Genomic DNA, 15,416 nt, shown 5'->3' with positions numbered 1-15,416 from the left:
CTTTCCACTGCCCAGCCCGGGAGCATGCATAGAGTGGGTCAGGGAACAGTGTGGACTCCCTGAGAACAGCCTGGCCTCCGCCAGCATCCAGGGTGAGCGGCTCCCCAGGCCTGCAGGAGCCACTCCCCAGCAGCCACGTCCGTGCAGAGAAAGCACCTGGCAACCAACCCCAGGGACCTGCATGCACTGCCAGTTGAACATTCATGACACTCACTGCAATCTGAAAAAGCCAGTGTGACCTGCACTACTGTCACTGACATAACTCGGAGAGGACACTCCTTGCTGCTCTAGAGAGTTTGCTCCAGGGCATTTCATTTTTTGTACGTGGTATCTAAAATAGACGTAAGTCTGTTGGTAAGAACAAAAATAACCACAGAATTCAACCCATCACAGAAATGTACTCGTTATAAATTCCCTCATTAACCATACACTTCCATGCAGAAGCTAGATCTAAAACACACCAGGACTTGATACATTATATAGATCTTTAGGCATTCGCACACAGTGAGACCAACGGAGGATGCTCTTAGGAGAGAATCTCAGAGGAGCAATGTCTTTGTGCAACTGATCATATGAAATAATACTTATTGAGATTAACTCCAGGAAATAGAAACAAGAGTTTTTTTTTAATGTTGCGGTTTTCATTTTAATTTCTTTTTCTCTTGTTTGCTCATCTGACTGTCTTTGGGAGGGGATGAAGGGGCACAGAAATGGGAAGATAAAAGGTGAACAAATGGGCCGGGCGCTGGTGGCTCACGCCTGTAATCCTAGCTACTCAGGAGGCTGAGATCTGAGGATCTCGGTTCAAAACCAGCCCGGGCAGGAGAGACTGTGAGACTTCTATCTCCAATAAACCACCAGAAAACCAGAAGTGGCGCTGTAGCTCAAGTGGTAGAGCGCTTGCCTTGCGCTGAAGAGCCGAGGGACAGTGCCCAGGCCCAGAGTTCAAGCCCACTGCCGACAAAAAAAAAAAAAAGGGTGAACAAATGCAGCAATGATAGTAGGTGCTGAAAACAGTAGGTGTTGAAAATTAAATACACAACTTGTATTTGGGGATGGGAGGGAAAAACTGGGAGAGAGCAAGGGAAGGAGTAACCTTGCCAGAAAAGAAATGTACTTATATAACAGTAACCCTTATTACCTTTACAATAACAATAAAAAAGCAAAAAAGCAAAAAATGCCCAACCCCCTTTTCTGCAACGAGTTTTAGGGGGGAAAAATCAGCTCTCAAAGGAGAAATTGCAGCCTCCGACCAGGTATCAAATGCTAACATCATCATATAAGTCTCCTAAATGTCTTCACATTGGACCTTTAGGATTCACTGGTCATTATTCATGGGCTATCTGTGGATTGCCAGCATGCAGAGAATACATAGAAACCAGTACTTATTATGTTAAAAGTTCACTGTGGGGGGCTGGGAAGGTGGCTCAGTGGTTGAGTGCTTGCCTTGCATGCATGAGGCCCTGGGTTCAATTCCTCAGCACCACATAAGCAAAAAGAAAAAAGCTGGAAGTGGCACTGTGGCTCAAGTGGTAGAGTGCTAGCCTTGAGCTGAAGAGCTGAGGGACAGCACCCAGGCCCAGAGTTCAGGCCCCACGACCGGACCCAAAAACAAAACAAAACAAAAAAGTTCACTGTGGTTAATGAATTCTTGAATGCATGCACATGCACGCGCGCGCGCACACACACACACACACACACACACATACACACACACCCCTCAGGAGTTATGTCTTATCCTGGCGTGGCTTAACTTGTATATCATCTCTGCTCTTCTTGAATCAACAGTCCCCAGCTGTAGTTTTTTAGACAGGTCTATTTTCCAGCACTAGTCATGGTGAGACAGGCAAGTCACATCTCTTTGAAGACAGAAACAGTGATCTAGAATTGGTAAGAGAATTTTATTTCCCCTTATATCATTTGAATTGCAAGTCAAGGATCAGAAGATGGTAAGTTTTTCAGGAAACACTGGGGGTCTGGATTTGAATTTTGATATCAACACGACGAATTGGAAGGAAGGCAATGCCCCCTTGCCGCCTTCCGAAAGCAGACAGCAGGTTTACATGGCAAGCCGGTCATGATGATCTGAGAGTGCATGAGGCGTGCAAAACAGCAATTCACAATTCAATCCCAGGCACACAAATATACTTAAGAAAGAGAAGTTTTATTAGGGCAATTTCACTTTATTTTTCCATACAGCAAAGTCAACTACTGCAGTAATAATAAAATAAGCATAAAGCAAATTGCAGCCCAAGACAAAATACATAATTTTAAGCAACTACAAGCAGAAAGTAAGTTGTGATTACATAATATAAAACCAAGCATGTTTCTCCTCCCAGCAGAGGAAAGCGGCTCTGCGGGCGCAGGAAGCCTGGCACCACTGGCTCCTTAAACCAGTGCCGGCACCAGGTCCAGCTTCCCTACACCCGTGAGTGCTTGACTGTGTTTGATTTCTTTCACCTGCTGAAAGAACGGGATCCTACAGCAATTAAAAAAACAATCACATAACAATTATAGATACAGTGTGCTGTTTGGTTTGCCTGTTTATGGGTTAAATTTTCTTTGAAAGTCAATACTTTGTTTTGAACATTTCTTTTGTGAACAATAAACCAGTGAAATTGGCAGAAACCGATTTGGGTATTATAGGTCCATCGTATTGTCCCTTCTCTCATTTGTTGTTGTTGTTGAGGTTTTAAACATGCAGTAGTTTTGAAAAATGTAAGGAATATTTGATCCATGGTTTGATCTTAATGTTCAAAGTCCCTGCTGTTTTTTTGGTAATGATCGTCAGGCAGATTTGGCCCAATGGAGCTTTTTGACAGTCACGAGATCTTGGAAGGATGGCATTACCTTTCCAGCTGAAAAAATCCTGGCAAACTACAAGCTGTCCACAAAAAAAGCAAAGCGACATGTTTGAAGGGGTATAGAGTGCTAACTCTGTGCCTCTTTCACAAGCAATTTTGCTCAGTCTGTCATTTTATTAGCCTTAACAAAACTCCTTGTAATTATAGACGTTTTTATTCAAAATAAGATCTTACTATTATACAGGTTTCTCTCTTTTGACTATATACAGAAGTGCAAAAAGTCAACCTTCTCTCTAGACTTCCCAATATGCTGAAGTGCAGCATAGTTCACCCTCAAGAGTTTGCACACACGCTCTATTTCTCATTACGTAAACTTTGAGTATTTGGATTATCAACAGAAAGTCCCTTGTTCTATTTATTGATTATGCAGCTTATTTATAACAAGGCCTGATATTCAGGGATTTAAAAAATATGAAACAATACTTTAACATTTGAAATGGATACAGTAGAAAATAAATTTTATTCTAATATCTAGGATCTAGATCTTCTTATAATAACTAATTACAAACAAAATAAATCATCAAAATATTACTCAATTGTCTGCCAGGATTGCTGCAATAGCAACAACTTAACATCTTACTTAGCAATGATTATATATTTATAAGATATCCATATAAAAGATCTTTGTTCTTTTAATGAAAACTAGACAAGAACTAACAATGACTGACATTCTTATACTGTAATATTAAATCAGTAAAATATAAATCATTTAGTTAACAATAATACGAATGTTCGTATGACACTACATGTAATTCAAAACTAAGTATGTTATGAAGAAAAACTACTTTTTGTATTTTGAAAAATTCATCAGTAAAAGCTAACAAAACAATAGTCTATAATCTGAAATGGTATTCAATTGTTAATAGAAAAGAAAATCTAATAAATGTAGGAAATGAAAAACTACATTTTAACAAAATAAGTAATATTCTGTAATGTAACTAAACTACACTAACATATGAAGTCACTGTTACTCTCTCAACACGATTGAAATTACATTGGTATGGGTTCCAACCCGTAATGTCAGAATCTAAGGCTTTAATAGATGCACAGTGCAATCAGTAAAATCAACACATCAGTCTTATATTAGAAAGCATTTCTCTCAAGCATAAAAACTTGCAGTAAACCTGGAAGTATGGAAGGTTCTACAACCAAACCCTCTCTTCTCCCGCTCCTCACGAGAGCTACCAGTGGCCGAGCCCCACGCCAGCATTCCGCAGAACTGCTGGGCAGAGCAAAAATATCCTTTACAAGCTTCCACATCCAACCCACTAAAAAAAGGAATTCCTTTGGACGATTCCATGGTTAAAAACTGAATGCACATCTATTTTTTTTTAATTTTGTAAAAGGCTTTCTAAGGCTATAAGCAGTTAATCTGAACAAATCAAAACCAAAAAAAATTACATATAAAATTCACCCATGTACTTAACCCACCCAGTTACTAGGTTAATTAAACATTTCTCATTTTCATATTTTGGTTTATCATGCATCTGATGACAGTGCTGTTCTTGTCTTTCTTTAGAGTCACTATTTTAAATGTGACTGTAGGAAGCATGTGAGCAAACATAAAACCATTTTTGCAAAGCGTTTAGAGTCCTTCTGACTTTTGACAGAGGCTATAAATATAGAAGCAAAATAATTTCATCATTTTTTGTTATTGTGTCTCAGAAATGGCATATCCCTTTTGAATAACATGTTATACAGTATAGTATGCATAAATATTACACTACAGTGCATTAAAGTAATTATATATTTTATATATATATATCTTATATATATCTCCAGTATGTGTGAGTTTATCTGTATTGAGAGTTTGTGTTGTGCTGTCTATTGTTACTGTAAAGTTAATTTTGCCATTTCTGAGACAGCTTTGGTTTCAAAAAAAAAGTATGGTGCCCTTTGATTGATGAGAACTAGCAAATAAGCAACAAAATGTGGCTCTGAAAATAATAACACTGAAGAAATAATACTCTAGTTCGATGTACAGTCTATGGCACTTCATGGAAATCCTTGACGACATGGAACTTAAAGCCAGGTGTGCTTGGCAGCAGACACAGTTGGTTTCGCTTGGCACATTCATCTGTCAGATCCCTCCCTCTGTATGTCTTACCATCTAGTACATTAAAAATATTACTCTGAAACAGAAAGGGCTATGCATGCACTCTCTCATCTATAATGGCAATTTTAAATACAAGGTGCACCTTTGTTATTTGTAAACCTTGAAAGAAATAAACTTATTTTTTTAAAAAATTATATCTTGGTCTACAGACGTACCAATACATAATAGAGTCATGGTTATACCATAGTCTGTCTTTTCAAAATGACATGGATATATAGGAAACTAAGTAGGTATGCATATCTGTATGCATAGCTCTGTGCTAGAAAAGAATATGACAATGTTGTTCTTCAGGACAGGGGTATCACCTCAGCACAAATATTGATTCAATGTACAGTGCTCGCAACAGTGTGCAGTGGGCCGTGTGGTCTGTTCTTCCTGTTAACATGCAGCAGTGATGTCTGTCGTGTGGCTGAGGGGTTTGGTGTTGCGCGAAGGTATGTACAGTATGGCTAATGACCCCGTCCGTTGTTCTAACCAAGCACACTGTCCTTCCTCTTCAGTGTGATCTGCAAGGGAACAAGAGAGAGCCTGTGTTGCAGCAGGCTGACCTGCGTGGGCGGATCCCTCCATGGCCCCCGCCACACCTCCACCTCTGGTGTCAATGTTGTGTTCACATATACATGAACATGCATATCTTCAGGGAAATGCAGGAGGGAACCAAGCCGGAGGTGCACACGCAAGGTTTATGCTCTCTCGGTGTGAGGAAATGACACACTCACTTAGCAACATCATAGAATGCTCTAAACTTCCCGTTAATAAGCAAAATGTGTAAAATACAGTCACAGCATCAAGGATCTCATGTACTGCAGAGCACTTCTTAGTTAGACACCATCATTGTCATAGAGCAAAATAGAAACCTGCTTTATGTCTTCTGTAAATTTTATAGATCCGAAGAACGATTTGGTCTACAGGGTTCTAAGTCCCTGGAGTAAGTTCTGTTAAAAAAGCTTCATTCTCTTAAGTGTTGTGTTCACCTGGTGTGAGCTTAAAATAAATGACACCTGAAGCGATAGTTTTAAACGATTCAAAGTTTGTATGTTTTTCTTCACTCTAAAGCCAAAAAAAATTAAATATTGACATATGGCTTGGTGCCAGTGGCTCACAACTGTGATTCTAGCTACTCAGGAGGCTGAGGTCTGAGGATCGTGGTTCAAAGCCAGCCTGCGCAGGAATACCTGTGGGACTCTTCTCACCAATTAACCACCAAAAACAAAAAGAAAAAAGCCAGGAGTGGAGCTGTGGCTCAAGTGATACACCACTAGCCTTGAGCAAAAATATGCTGAATTCAAGCCCCAGGACCAGCACAAAATGTGTGTGTGTGTGTGTGTATGTGTGTGTGTATAAACTAAGGAATAATTCCTAATGAATTAAGTTTTAATACAATATACCTGAGAGTTAAAACTTTTCAGTTTTTACATCAAATTTATTCCCATCTTGGAATCTACATATTAAAATTTTGCTTTAGAATACAATTTTGAGAAGGAAAGAAATCACCACTTACTGGCTTTAAAAACAGCTTCCATGTTGCAACTTTATGTGAAAATAGGCATTTTACCAACAGCAGCACATTGTATAAACTCAAGTACAGATAAATCCTCATGTTTACTATTTACTGATGTGTGGATGGTCTTTTGATATTATTTCATTGAACTGGGATTATGAGTAAGAAACACAAGGGAGCTTCATGCATACAAAGCAAACATGATTGCCAGAGCTGAGAATGTATGTTGTAATTCTGTTTTCAACACCTAGAACTATCAAGTAATGTGCTTATTCTAAGACTGTGGCATTTCTTCTAAATCATGAAGCTTTTTTACAAAAATCAAAACTGCTTTGAGAGAGACCCTGAAATGGATCACAAGCACCTTCAGTAACTTCGCTCACTACTATAGCAAACCTCGGGCACCACAGGGCCTGCCATCTCATGAGCGGCCATTGCCTGGGCTCTGGATACATCGCCAGGGCCTCTGAACCTCGCTGTGGCCTCTTGACTCGGGGCCAGCCCCTTCTGCAAGGCCGGGACCCACTCTCGGGGCCTTCTCCACAGAGTGCCCTTCTTGTGCACCTGTTTCGACTTCGATTGGGAAGAGCTGCTCTCTCATCCTTGCACCAAAGTTCTTACATTTTAACAGATGCTATTCTGAGCTTATTTACATCTTCATCCCACTGACAGGATAAACTGACAATGCAGCAACACAAACTCATTTGTAAATGAGTTAAGGTCCAAATAAGTGAATGAAAGGAAACAACTGACAGTGACCAATTATCTAATCACCAGATTTAGCTGGAAATGCTGCTGCTCTTTCTAACTATAAAAATTGTGCTTCTGTGAATTTCAGGAGCCTGGCAGGAGCAGGTGCTTTCTGCCTGCAGAGGTTCATTGTATTATTTACATCATTCTCAGGCCATAGAGGCATCAGTGTGGGTGGACAGCTCTGGCTGGCAGGGGCAGAAAGACTATCAGAAGCCCATGGCCCATCATTAATTGCTCTCTGCCCAGCACCACCAAACTGTTGCTAGCATGTTGCCCACTTTGTAAAAGAGAATTTCTCCTGGACCCAAGACACTCAATTTGTCTGCAGGTTCTCATGACCTGTGACAGAAATGCCGCCGGCAACATGGTCCATGCTGCTGGAGACCTACATGGCCCTCTGAATCATATCTTCTGGCCAGTCGGTTCTAATGCACATTGTGTTTATTCCTAATAGGAACAACCTCCCCCATTTGTGATCCTTGAGTATTTTGTATTTTAAATTATGACATCTTAATTGTAAATTCACATGAAAAATCCCTTACAAGCCATCCTATCATGAACTCTGTAAGTGCTTTCTCTGAAGTTTTACAAAGGTTTAAGTAGATCACACAATTGCTATCTTAAAAACAAAACACACCAGGATTAGGTATTATGTAGTGGACTTACTGTTGAGCGCTGACAGCTCACATCTGGGTGACGTATTTGTGGCTAGTCAGATGTTCGGCAGATATTATGGGTATCTAGCAAATAAGAAGATATTTAATGAATGATCATGCAAGCAGACCAACTACTAAGAGTTGAAACCATCTTCATATTAAACGTTTATAGAAAAGCAAGAGTCAGCCCTTGCTGAAAGTCCTACTCGATCAATAGGAAGTTAATATAAATTCTAGAATAGCAACTCATTTCTTTTAATCTTTGTTAAGTACTATTCTATAGTTGTTACCAGTTTGTAGGAAGAGAGGAAAAACTACCAAAAATTCATGCAGAGCAGTCATTGAAAAAGCCCTTTTTGTTGGCCTACACACACACGCGTGTGCACACACACTCACCCTGTGGAGTCAATTATTTTAAAATGGTACACAAATCAGAGTAGGAAACGTTTTGCCTATTTTTGTGCAATTGAATTTCTAACATTTTCATCCAGGTGAGAGTGCTCAACTATTTCTTCTCCTCCCCCTCCCCCCAATCTGAAGATTGCACAAAAAAAAGGTCATTCAGAAAAAGGTAGCAATTCAAAAGAACTGGGCGAGAGGATAGGTTTATTTCAGAATTTACTGAATCCGGACTGCTTATCTATTGGGTTTTAATGAGCAACAAAAATTAGAGAACTTGAGGGAAAATTCAGTAAGAAACCGGTCTCAATTCTCTGCAGTCCAGTTGGTTTGCCCACTGGAGGCCGCGAGCGCTGGCCAGGTCACCTGCGTCCTTTCCTGACTACGTGACTTTAAAACAAGCAAGGCCTTCTTCTACATCCAAGTTTCTGCTGTACAAAGTCATGGGCCAACTTTGCGCTTGGTTGATGGGAGAGCAGATCGCACACACGACTGCGTTTTTGTCAGGGCTGCCCTTCAGACGTCCTACCCTGACCTCTCTGTCCTGCGGTCTGGCGTGAACATGAACATATCCCCGTGTTATCTGCGTCTCTCGGCTGACCGTTCTACGCGATTTGACAGCTCTGGCAAAGGGCACATAGCGTGCTGCGAAGCACCACGAAGCCTCTCGTACCATTTTTCCGGCTGCAGGGAGGGTGTGCACCCGGAGTGAAGGGGCCTCCAGGATGGGGCTGTCGGAGCACACCGGGACCTTCACCACCAGCCGATGCCGAGGAAGGGCCCGCTTTAACGTCTGCATGCATGCAGGCGGCACTTTGTCGTGTCAGCTATTTCCAGCACTGCTAATGTACTGTAGGCATATACACATGGATGTACGTGGATACAATATATGTGTGTATATATAATATATATATATCCACTGCCTTTTCATTGGTCTGGTTGTAAAATAGTATGGAGACCCAAGACTACGCATGAGATGGTCACAGCACAATGCAAAAGGTGCCCAAGACATAGTCAAATTGGCTCTGCTAGAGTTCTGCTTACACCAGCAATTCATCATCATAGATGGCACACATACAGACAGCTCGTGCTCCACGGCTGCACGGCAGCAGATCGCTTGGAAACCATTGAGATCCTTCTGCTAGAGATAATGTACTCCTATGCCACAAATGCACCAGCGAGCGAGCTCGTAAACGAGTCTGATACATGATCGCCAGTCTGAGGCTATTTTGACAGGCTCCGAAAAACTAACGATTGTTTGCCAAGAAATAGAGAAAGCTTGTCTCAAACTCAAGGCAGATCTGACACTGTGCTCTCGAGAGTCTGCAGCTGCTGTGCTAGCAGCCTTGTGTTTGCCAGAGCACGGAAGAAACAAGGGTGGAGGCTCCGCGGATGCCACGACTTTCCACTTGTCTGCCCTCCATAGGTGGGCGCAGCATGGGGGCCTGAGACTCACTGGCTCCATTTCAGCCCAGTCAATGAGTGAGCCGAGGCTGGCTCAGTTCTCCTGGCACTGTCAACCCCCAGGAACTTCGCTTTCATCACAAAAGTTTCTATACCTTCAAGCCCGAACTAACTTCACATAAAGATGACTTTACGTCAACCAGTATTTTCTAGAATGTATTTTTAAACAAGATCAGAAAATGCTGGTGGGTTTTTCTTTTTGTAGTTTTTGCAACTTAAACATTTTAAATAATCATTTTATTTTAAAATAGCTAACTCCCACCTTTCACCCAGTTTAAGTCGCTTCAGTAGGCACCTCCTACTTCAAAGTATCCTGCAGGATTGTTACCCCATAAACTTGGGTAGATGATGAAATGACTCTCACAGGACCATACTGTTTCTTGCTATCCTTTATGTATCTATCTGCAACATTTATGCAGGGTAATATAGAAATGAAGGCACTGAAAAATGGTTTTCACTACGTGTACTGAGAATCGGTTGAGATGCTCAGCACAGAGTTCAATTCCAGGGCTTGATCTCAGGGCCTGGGCACTGTCCCCGAGATTATTTTTGCTCAAGGTTAGCAGTGCTCCACCACACAGAATTAATTTGGAATCTTCTTCCTGAAGAAATCAACGATAACTCTGTATCAAACTCTATTTACAAGAGTGGTCATTTGTGGCATTTTAGTATTTTAATTTTCCTTAACAATTTAGGCGAGAACTCAGGAATGGATGTCCCAAATGTGCCTTGTTGGTGGTGGTTTTGAATCTTAAAATTGCCTATATTTTTGACTGGTCAGGTGGTTGAGAACAAAGGAGAATTGCTTGTGTAAATGTCATTTTAGTAGCTTCAGAAATGAGGCTGCCACGACTTTGGAGCACGTAGAAATGGCACAAAAGCATCGGCCGCTTGTCACAGGAAGGATGTGTAGGCCAACAAGAGGCATTTCCGACCCCCATGCTCACCGCAGCACCCAGAGAGCCCTCCGACTCTACCGGCCCCACAGGAGGGCCCCCCAGCCTGGCTGCTCCATGCCTAGAGGCCACCCACGGGGCCCGGGGAGAGTCGGTTTTAGGAAACAAAGCTGTAAATGAGCAAACCTGGTTGGCTGTGGCTGTGGCAGCGAAGGGCACACTTGTGGCAGGTGTTGTTGCCGCGGACACGGTGGCTGGCGTAGCACCGTGCACCATGGGAACTTTCGGAGGGAAAATCATATGAGCAAACACACAGAAGAGTGCGGCGACATGGAGACCAGGCAACGTGAGCCCCGGCCAGGGCATTGATCATAGCAGCGAGCGCGGCAAGTGACATGCAATCGCATTGCAAAGCAGGAGGCATTCCGGGCAGGGGGGCAGAGGGGCGGAGAGAAAAAAGGGAGGGAAAAAAAGCTCGTTACCATCAAATCAGGAAAACTGACACAACAGGCTTAATTTGCTAAGTCAAAACAAGAATTTCATAGAGTGCTCACAGTCAGACATTCAACATCTAATCAGAATACGGGTATTTACTTCAATATACAGTTATCTGTTTGATTAGAAGGGTTTTTTTAATAGGTTACTATTATAAAAACAATGATTACTTTTATGAGATAGATTCCTTTTTTAACACACCAGAGCTCAGAGTCCAATCAAAATCCACCAAAGGTGACTAAAGGAGACTACCGTGTGTAAGGAAAACACTTAGGTGAATTGACGTCAATTAAATAGAAAATGGCATTTAATTGACAGGTGTTAGTAAGGGACATGGACTTGCCCGATAGATCACAGTTAAACTGAGCAGTGGATTTTGAGGGGCTGTGAGGCGCACATCAGTTTAAGAAAAATCAAGAAACAGCTGCACCTACCAACATTTGTAGCGGGTGTCATGCACAATATTGAGCCTGCTCATCATGCATTGCAACAGGAAGGCGGATTTGAAAGGGAAGAGAATTAAAACATCCCATCACACGTGTAATTAGGAAATCATTTGAACAAAGAAGAAAAATTGTTATTATGGAAACAGTGACTTGTAACTGTCAGCACAATGAAATAATACAATAGCAAGTGACCAATTAGAGCTCGTCTCAAGTGAAGAATAAAAAGCCAGTTTAACTGTGTGCTGGTACACCTGCTTTCCCCTAATTGCCACCTATACACAGAACTATTCTGAAAAAGACTGACACCTGCTGGATGCCTCCCGAAGGAGACCGCCTTTGTTCTGGTGGAATATGGGTCCTAGCTTGGCTGCTTGGCTATTTCTAACTCTGACACATGATACGTTAACATTTTCTCTAGGTTGAAACATGCTAAATGAGTAGAGATATTATTTATTAAAATAGTAAATAATTTAATGTACAACATAACAACAATACAACATTCACTTTAATTTCCTTGGCTTTATTTCTCTGTTTACTGTAGCAGCAGCCACACAGACCTGAAAGGAATCATGATTGTCTTATCGACACAGGAACTTTACTTGGATAAATTATGCATGAAAAGAAAGGGAACTTCTCCTTGTTTGGGAATTCAAATGCAGGAAGAGCTTTATAAAAAGGGATGCAATGTAAGTCAAAATGCTTCATCTGGTATCTGGCAAAACAGGCTTGTTTCCATTGCTGGGTAAGATCATCAAGACTTAGTGGAGTGGCAAATGTTTTACAATATTTCACATGTAAGAACTTGCTAATTAGATTTCAGTGAAAAGCCCCGGGTGGAAGCTTAGCAAAGATGCCTGCTTCGCATGTGAGCACTGGCACGGTGCTCAGAACTGTTTGACTATGGCAAGTAAAAATAAATGTTCCGTACGTAGCTCTTGCTGTGACATAAAAATATCAGAAGTCTTGTTTACTTTTACCCAGCACAGGGCCCTTCTACAGCTGGAGACTACTGTTCTTCCAATGAGACTATTTTGGACTTGTAGGTTTAAAAATACCAACTGGCGTGTTATGTTTCTATCTCAATCTCTCAATCTTGGCACATCTGTTGAAATACTAGTAGCATCTGGGAGGAACACTGGTTGGAGAGATATCTGCCAATGCGGGCCTGTCAGAGGCGGCTGCCAGCGAGGAGCACAGCTGAAACCTGGGCTAGGTCACCAGCATCCCTCTAGCTGCTGTGAGTGAGTGGCATGGGAGCAGGCCTGGGTTGAACAGGGACAAGGGGGAGCTGGGCTCCTGGCTGAGGGATGTGTTGTTGGCCGCTGCCAAGGCCCCGGTACCTCCATCAAGGTCAGACGTGACTAAGGCCCCCAGTCAGCCTCGTGGAAGACAACAGCAGAAACAAACCAACAACAACAAAGGATGTCACTGGAGACACAAGAGCAAGCACAGCTGAAGCCTGGGTCTAGACCTTTGAGAAGCCGTGGCCCTCTAATGGCAGGGCAGAGGGAGGGGAGCTGGGCATAGAGAAGAGTAATGTCACATTGGAGGATATTAAAGCCAATTTAAATATTGCACAGGTGATAAATGTTAAACTTAGTATTTGTTGTTAGACTTACATTGGTCACATTTCATCCTGTGCAATCCATCCAATTAAGCCTGGAAATGAGCTGGCCCTACACTCCCTCTTGTTAAGCCACACAACACTTAGGATCTGAATTTCTCTAATTGTCATTCTACCCAATGCACACAGTTCTGAGGGATTTGCAACAAATGAACAAGAGGCAGTGATGAAAACAGTCACCAGGGTGCAAAAACTCACAAACATGAAGACAGAATGCTGTAGGACCCATTTGACAAAAGCAAACCCACTTTACTTCAATTCAGTGCAGTAGCCAATTCATTCCTCCCTCCATTTTCAAAAAGAGGCACAAGTGCGCATATGTGTGCATTTCCTCTTGCCTTACAAAGATGTTCACACAGAAGAATAGCTGTTTCTGAGGAATGTGTATTTTAATTGCATGATTTTTTATTAAATTTCTAATTGGCCTCTGTGAAGATGCCAGAAAAAAAAAAAAACCAGGGTGTTAACTGAATGTGCAATGGAATGTGTGCACAGCTGAAATCTCACGGATGGGAGAGGGAAGAAGAGCCGGGAGAGCTGGTTGGCAGTTGCAATTCCCAGGGGATAATTCAGGGATACAACACAGATACCAGGTGTTTTGGCTTTCCCTTTGCTGGCAATACTGTTTTGAAGTCAGGTATCCTAGCTGAGCTTTCTTGCATGGTTGGCACTCTACCACTTGAGTCATGATACCTCCAGTCCTGCTTTTTGCAGGCTATTTTGCAGAAAAAAGTGTTAGAGACTTTTCTGCCCAGGCTGGCATCAAACCTTAATCCTCTGGATATGAGACTCCTGAGAGCCAGGATTATAGGTGTGAGCCACTGGCCCTGGGGTGATTTAAGGTCTTCTAAAGATCACCTACCATCTCACTAGCTCAGACCTGAATGATCAGAATCAATATTCAAGCAGGCAGCTTCTTTGTGTTCACTGATTATGATTTTACAAATGTACACTAGTAAATTATGAATATTGATATTTATTCTAATTATGATAAACTAAAATCTTTATGGCTTCTATTATTTCTAAAAACCTCAGCCCCCTCCCTACTTCCCCACTGGTAAGCCTCCACACTGTGAAGTCTGGCCTTTCCCCCCTTCCTTCAGGTAGGCTTTCCAGCACCAGCTGAAGCAGGTTATTTCGGCTCCTTTAAACACTAGAATGCAACGTGAAGGGGTAAGGACAAAGGGGGACAACGGTGGACATGCCTGACAAGGAAGATGGAGGGGACAGCAGCTCTGGGGCCTGGCAGGCGCGGCTGGGGGTGAGGTCAGCACCCCGGCAGCAGTGTTTGGAACATGGGCCATCTGACAGCAGTCCTGCTGAGGGTGAGAATGCTGGGAGTGGTGTGAGCCCTGGTGGGAGGCCTGGGCGCTCACGCCCAGGAGCAACGCTGCAGGGGGGGGGGGGTCTGAGGCCAATGGAAAATGTGCTCATGTGCTACATGTGAGCTCTTCTCGTGTTAGCTCTGTGCAAACGCGTACTGAGCACAGACTAAGTGTATCTGAAGTGGGGCACCCTGCGAGAGCATGTGTACTGAGAACAGCACTAAGCAGTATGCCTGAAGAGTGGATCACCCTGCAGGTGTGGGTACTGAGAACAGTACTATGCAGTGTGTCTAAAGAGTGGAGCACCCTGTTAGAGCGTGTGTACTGAGCAAAGCACTATGCAGTGTATCTGAAGAGCAGATCACCCTGTGAGAGTCTGATTAAATCAATCCCAGTGGGGAGCGTGGTATCAGGGCACAATCTGGGTTCCGGAGCACCGGGGCCGCCCTGGGGTTCCACAGCAGGTGTCAGGCCGGTGACAAGGGGCGGTGTGGAAGGGAAGAGCTGTATGTCCATCTAGGTGTCTCCAGGGGATCACAGACACCGCCCTGGGGTGCGGTTAAGCTTAGTCTTGGTTTTAAAGGCAAACACCGGGCGGCCTCCCTGCATGCAGGACCCAGACCTCAGGGGAGCCAGCCTGCCCTCCGCCCAGGGGACGGCAGGCTGGCTTCTTGCCCCGCCCCTCGCCCACCCATTGCCCCGCCCCATCCACCCATTGCCCACCCCTCACCCACTAGCTCCTCCCCTCAAATGCCCCTTCTGGCCTTACCCCTCCTTCGCCACTCTGCTCCTTGCCCCGCCCCTTAACAGACCTGCCTCTCCAGCCCCTCCCCTTGTCAGCCCTACCTCTCTCATAGTCAGCCCCGCCCCCTATCCC

At 43.2% G+C, this 15,416-nt stretch overlaps 1 protein-coding gene across 9 annotated transcripts in view; it reads right to left on the bottom strand.

Annotated features, from left to right (window-relative positions):
* Window positions 1–2,143: 2,143 nt before the first annotated feature.
* Mbnl1 (muscleblind-like splicing regulator 1) overlaps window positions 2,144–15,416 on the bottom strand; it is a 163,042-nt gene continuing 149,769 nt past the window's right edge. For 5 of the 9 annotated variants that reach the window (XM_013016215.1, XM_013016211.1, XM_013016214.1 and 2 more), the window contains 4 exons: window positions 11,579–11,614; window positions 10,836–10,930; window positions 7,901–7,974; window positions 2,144–5,486 (listed from right to left, as the gene is read on the bottom strand). In XM_013016215.1, coding sequence (XP_012871669.1) covers window positions 7,918–7,974; window positions 10,836–10,930; window positions 11,579–11,614 — 188 coding nt within the window. In that variant the 3' untranslated portion in view covers window positions 2,144–5,486; window positions 7,901–7,917. The remainder of the gene's footprint in view (window positions 5,487–7,900; window positions 7,975–10,835; window positions 10,931–11,578; window positions 11,615–15,416) is intronic. The other 4 variants (XM_013016216.1, XM_013016218.1, XM_013016217.1 and 1 more) reach the window with 2 other exon arrangements.

This window comes from Dipodomys ordii, unplaced genomic scaffold (genome assembly GCF_000151885.1).
Source record: "Dipodomys ordii isolate 6190 unplaced genomic scaffold, Dord_2.0 Scaffold30, whole genome shotgun sequence".
Lineage (NCBI taxonomy): Eukaryota > Metazoa > Chordata > Mammalia > Rodentia > Heteromyidae > Dipodomys > Dipodomys ordii.
The sequence above is the reverse complement of the archived record's forward strand: the minus strand, read 5'-3'. Positions and strand labels throughout refer to the sequence as shown.